At 40.0% G+C, this 6528-nt stretch overlaps 1 protein-coding gene across 1 annotated transcript; it reads left to right on the top strand.

Annotated features, from left to right (window-relative positions):
- The first annotated feature begins 3165 nt into the window (after window positions 1-3165).
- Window positions 3166-5522, top strand: LOC125301746 (transmembrane reductase CYB561D2). The gene is made up of 3 exons (XM_048254463.1): window positions 3166-4101; window positions 4546-4583; window positions 4744-5522. Exons 1-3 carry the CDS (start codon window positions 3975-3977, stop codon window positions 5245-5247), a joined length of 669 nt encoding a protein of 222 aa, XP_048110420.1. The 5' UTR covers window positions 3166-3974; the 3' UTR covers window positions 5248-5522.
- The last annotated feature ends 1006 nt before the right edge of the window (window positions 5523-6528 follow it).

Raw genomic sequence — 6528 nt, forward strand, 5'->3', positions numbered from 1 at the left:
CAGTAACGGAGTACATTTACTTGAGTACAGTACTTGAGTACAATTTTGAGGGATCTACTTTAGGCTACTCGAGTATCATCTTTGGGGAGTACTCATGACTTTACTCAAGTACATTTGAGAGGCAAATATTGTACTCTTTACTCCACTACATTTCTATCCATAACCGTGAGTACCTGTTACTTCTAAAAAAAAAAGGAAAAAAGAAAAACCTCGGAAACCCTCAATTTGTTGTTCCCCTCTCAAACGTGATTGGATTGTGCAGGCACCACTGATTGGGAAAGCCTATCAGCAATCACCTTCAGCTTTCCGCCAAAGTCAACTCCATGGTCAGATAATAAGAGATGAAACAATGGATGAAGATGCAGCATGAATATGCCAACCTGTGTCCCCACCTCGCCAGACTATTTCAATTTTCTGCCAGACTATTTCAACAGTATTTTGTATTTGAAATAAGTATTTTAAATACATGTATTAGAAATACTGCCCATTCCTGAGAACATGGTAAAAAGATGAAAATGACTTGATTTTACTTTCAATTCATTTTACATTCTCCAAGGTATTAACATTAACAATTTTCATAACTCCATTTAGGACGTTTCTGTGCATAAATGTAAGCACTGTGGCAGTAGTAATGCAATATTTAGAAAATGTAGGCTACTCTTGTACTCTTGATACTCAAGTACTTCAGTACTTTTACTTAAGTAGACATCTGACTGTTGTACTTTTACTTGTACTTGAGTAAAATTTAGCAAAGGGTATCTGTACTTTTACTCAAGTAATGAAGCTGTGTACTCTGTCCGCCTCTGGCAATCACTTGTGACTCAAGTGGACCCATGTTGTCTGACCATGTTAAGTAGACATGTTCAGATTTAAGAAAGTCATATGGAGGACATAAGCATGTACAACAACAAAGATCTCAACATCAACATTCTTGGGATAGTTAACAATAACAACAGCAGGTAAACAATTCTGAGTAGACTGACTATGCTTTTGTTAATTTTAGATAGATAGATAGATAGATAGATAGATAGATACTTTATTGATCCCCAGGGGAAATTCAAGTTTCACTATTGTTAACATTTTAAAGTGGAAAGTGGAAGATTTGCATAAGCAGTTATATAGTGACTAGAGTGAAACTGAGAGGGAAGAAGATTGTTGATGAATAAATATAAGGTCATGTCACTATAGAGATTCTAGGCAAAAGTAAGAGATACTCTATCATCTTGGCACTAATTGAAACCCCACATACTGAAGTTGTGTAGTAGCCTATCTCTGCATCTTTCAAAACCTCAACATTTATTGCTCCACCCTACCACCTGTTCGCCCTTCTTAACACTGTGCTTCATGCCTTCCTGGCAGATGTTGCCTTTTTTTGGTCAAGAAGTGTCTGCTAAATGTAATGGTAATCAAAGGAAAGACTTAGCCTGGAAGTCAACACAACAGCCACAGATAACAGTAGCTCTGTGTAACATCGTCCATTTGGCAGAGTGCCTCGGGTCACAAGGGAGGAATTCCTACTGGGGAAAAAATGTTTTAATTGGTTTTGAGGGTCTGATTTTGTACGGTCAATGCATTCCCCAATTATTCTACTTACTCTGGGGCATTTGTCTATCTATATGCTTACACTGTCTTCTGGTCTAGTTGCAACTAAAACAGGTTCAATATCAGACTATTTATGAGTACACTGACTTTCAGCAAACACAGGAGTGAAAAAAGAAACCTGTCACATGACTTTCTGACAAGATTACACATCAGTGTCGTAAGCATCCTGCCCGTGCACACACACACACACACACACACACACACACACACACACATTTAAATTCATTATTTGGATTAGAAGATAAGCATCATAACATTTGACCAAAAGGCACACACCATCACCGTCTCACACACACACACACACACACACTGGTTACAATATATTATCATAAAAAAAGTAGTTTAAAGTAAAGTAAAATGTAAAATAGCTTACATTAAGTAATAATGCTTGCAAAACACTACATAATTTAACAGTAACAATAGTAAATAACCATAATGACAATAAACATAATACAAACCATCGTAATAATCAAATTAATGAATTATATAAGAAGTAAACAGATGAGTCTTTAAATGCTTTCTAAAAAAAACTATCACAGACTAAACTATAAACTACAGCGAACACCAGGTAAAACATTCCACCAATGAGCAATCACAGACAATGTCAATGTCAATTTCAATGTCAATTTTATTTATAAAGCGCATTTACAGACGGCTTAGCCGCACCAAAGTGCTTCACAATAAAGTGCAATAAATAAAAACAGGAAGGCACAAAACAAAAAGGTTAAAATAAATTAAGAAATGCAGAAAAAATAACAATTAAAAATAAACACTGGGGCATAAAGGGAGACACTAGCCAAAGGCAAGTGAAAAGAGGTGGGTCTTTAAAAGGGACATAAAAGCACACAAAAAGCAGACAAAAAGTATGTATGTATTCGTGCCCCAAAAAATAGGTGACATGGGGTCAGAATGGTCAACGCCAGAATTCAGTGCATTCTCCTTCTATGTTCTGCAGTTCCATATTCCAGAGCAAATGTAATCTGCTCTCTGCGTAAAGCAGGCTTTACTCAGGGGAGGCCTCTGCAGGCCTTTTGACAGCTCTGCCAGCCAGAGTTGGCTCTCAACCCAGTTCCATTCACATCACTGAGCACAGCTGAGAGGCTGGTGATGTATCCCTCCAGGCTGCTCTGGTGTTAAAGAACCAACAGACATATTGATGTGCTTTGGTCACATTTCTTTTCTCTCCATTATTTTTTATCCATTAATATAATTGTATAAGGAAGTTGATTTTGCGGTCAGATTAGGCCTACAAACTTAATTGAAACAAATAATTAACTGAAATAAACAACAACTAGGCTAGCAACACCATTATTATTATTGTTGTTGTTATGAGGATCAATGTAGGTAGATCTCATAGTCATTCTCTTGGCCTCTTTGTAGGCTACATGTGAGCTATCTGCCACAAGGCCTCACTACTCCATTCCTGAATTACAGATGTGCCTCACAACTAGGACTTCCAAGCTTGTAGGGCTTACCCTACACATAATGTCTAATATTAGGCTACTTATACTCTCTCTCTTATCTGTGTCACGGCATCAAACAGAATTTATGGAGACCAAAAAGATTTGTTAAGGGATAGCAAATGCAAATGTATCCAAAGTGAATTCAGGAAAAAACACCATCTGGACGCTAAGCATGGTTCTTCTGCATGACATGCATGCATGCACTCTCTAACCATTAGGCCTACACCTGCATTAATCTTTAGGCTTAATCTTAGGCTAACCATTCAACAGTATCAAGAAAACGACATAGGGGTAGGCTTTGAATAATTTCGGTTACCCTGCTTTTATTTTTTTATCCACAATTCCGTAGTATTCGGCTACAATTCCCAATTTCTGAAATTGTGCGTATTGTTGAGACTTGCATGCGCACGTGTTTATTATCTTGTTATTTACTGAGTGAAAATGAGATAGCATCCTTGTGTGGTATAGTGATAAGTCACTCCGAAAAAATGTTTGTGGACCTTGGAGACCCGATCTCTTTTACACAGTACACACTATTAACCACTGGGATGCGCTCTCCAGTCTATTGCGCAGGACATGCCCAATGCTCCTGTAGCCTAATCCCAACTCACCAGCATCAGCCCACGTCATCAGGAGTCACGTCGGAGAATCGGAAACGCAACGCGTTGTGACGAAGTGACGATGCGCAGCAATTTGACTTTTTACGAAATATAGGGATCAGGTAATTCCCTCACAATAATGAAACTAGTTTATGTTAAAGTAATAGCGACAGTATCATAAGTAAAAATCGTTCATAATCTGCGTCACTGCTGTCTCTAGTTCCGTGAGTTCAAATGAGGCTACCGGTCTTTTCCCCAATCGTTGAACTACAGTAGCCTTTGCTATCTAACCCCATTTCTGTCGAGCGCAATGACACAGTCGGTGCAGTCGGAGCCTTGGATTTACGGGGTCACAAGGTTTTTATTCGCGTCTCTCACTCATGTTGTATCCACGGTGTTCACTGTGTTTGTGGCGTTGCTGTCCAGCCCGGGATCGAGTAAGTAGCAATGCACTGCACGGCGGGGAGTTAGCCTAGGCTGCTCTTGATGAGTTGTGCAAGTTGTCAAGAGTTAAAGGTCCCACCCACAATAGGGGTCAATTTTACGGAATTATTATCTCTTGTGCATTCTGGTTTGATATGCATTCACACATCACAGGCTTAAAATCAAAGGCCTTAATGGACTAAGAACAGAAATGTAGTGGCCCTTATACTTCAACACTGTACCCGTGGCCTACACAGGAATATATGTCTGGCATAGACAGCTATGGGCAATTCCACGCAAAACTGTCACATCCATAACGCCAGCACAATGCCATGGTATTTAGTTGGCGTTATGGATGTGACAGTTTTGCATGGAATTGCCCCTATGACAAAAAAAGTTGAGGGCATTTAACTTTTAATTGTCAAAGTCACTTAGTGTTTCTCTGCTGTTTTCACTAGGTCTGTTCTCCTGGCATCCCTTTCTCATGACACTGGCGGTGAGTAACACCAGACACAGGTTTAAACTTATATCTAACCTGAAAAGACATGTTACACAGTATATTTGATCATGTCTGAACTGCTGTCCTCTGATGTGATGTGATCTGTCCTAAGTGAACCTCCAAGCACTTGAACTCATCCTTTTTTGTCTCCTGCCAGTTTTCCTTCTTCATGACTGAAGCCGTGCTGCTCTTCTCTCCACACTCTTCTCCTGTCCGGAAACTTTCCCATAAGACCAAAGGCCGTCTCCATTGGGTACTGCAATGCCTGTGTGTCACCTGTGCCTGCCTGGGCCTAGGTGCCATCTCCTACAATAAACACTTGAATGGCAAACCCCACTTCACGTCGTGGCATGGACTCCTGGGCCTTGTAACCATAGTGATTGTGGGACTCCAGTCCCTTGCCGCCCTACCTTTGATCTACATCAAATTGGCCAAGGGCTGGTCGTTGGCGAAGCTGAAGCGCTACCATGCGGTGACAGGCCTCCTGACGTACCTGCTCGGAAGTGGCAGTCTGCTCTTAGGTCTCTGGTCAGCATGGTTTACAGGCACGGTGAATGGACATGCCTGGTACCTGGCAGTGCTCTGTCCCTCTTTGAGTGCACTGGTGATCATGAGCCAGGTCACTAATGCTTATCTGGCCAGGAAACAGATGAAGTCCTGACTGAAAGGATGACCTGTTGGTCAGCTGCAGTATTACTTTTGAAAAGGGAATTATATCGTTTGGTCTTCAGAAGAGCAAGGGCTTTTTTCAACTAAGGTATTCAGTCATTTTTGCTCATTTTGACGAGAGATTTCTTCTGTGTAATTTTTTCCTTTTTACATTCCACAACTTTACATTCCACAGATGAGGCAATCCTGTATTGAACATGCATAAAATCATAAAAAAAAAAATATATTTTCAATATGCATTTTAAAGGATAATTCCGGTGTGATTTTGACCTAAAGTGTGTTGAAACATGATAACGAGTGTGAATGTATGTCTCATAGCTCACCTCGGCTTGTCCCCTGCACTCAGAAATCTGGCGCTAGTTAGCCAATGCTACCAACACAGTGTTTCGTTGTGGTGCCTCGGGCATTAGGCTAGCCATGCAAATAAATCACTGTTTTACACCATTTACGAGGCTCAAAGTAGCTCCATACTTCATTGGTAGACTTCCGAGGGCCTTGACATTTAAAACGAGACATAGAGAACTTTAAAAAAAAAAAGGACTGGTAGTTTATTTACAAGACGATTTAAACAGACAGTACCTTAAGGAATTTTACCGTTCGACGCCATCTTGAATTTAGTCACGATAAGTCGAGCGACGAGTACGAACGAACAGTAGTTCTATGTCTAGTCTATGTCTCGTTTTAAATGTCAAGGCCCTCGGAAGTCTACCAATGAAGTATGGAGCTACTTTGAGCTTCGTAAATGGTGTAAAAACAGTGATTTATTTCTCTATGGCTAGGTCAATGCCCCGAGGCACCAATGAAGTAAAACACTGTGTTGGTAGCATTGGCTAACTAACAAAACAGATTTCTGAGTGCAGGGGACAAGCCGAGGTGAGCTATGAAACATACGTTCACACTCGGTATCATGTTTCAACACACTTTAGGTCAATATCACACCGGAATTCTCCTTTAATACAAAGCTGTCTAATTGAAACAGTGTCATTGTTAAGACATTTTGATTTCTAATGTACTGAAAATTGCTCAGGCTGAAGTTACTGATGTGTGTCTATCTATTTGTACAATTTGATGAAACGGGTTCATTTTTCATAGTGTTTTCTATTAAAAAATAAATGGCATCAGCTAATTGTAAGTACAAACAGAGAGTAATGTTTAAACAGACGAAAAACTCTTATCTCATGGCAGTCATCCAAAAGATTCTGATTGAAGCAGCTACATTCACATGAAAGGCACTTCCCTGAAACATTTCTCTGTGGCTGGTCATTTTTTGTGA

Source organism: Alosa alosa, chromosome 10, assembly GCF_017589495.1.
Source record: "Alosa alosa isolate M-15738 ecotype Scorff River chromosome 10, AALO_Geno_1.1, whole genome shotgun sequence".
NCBI classification, from domain to species: Eukaryota; Metazoa; Chordata; class Actinopteri; order Clupeiformes; family Clupeidae; genus Alosa; species Alosa alosa.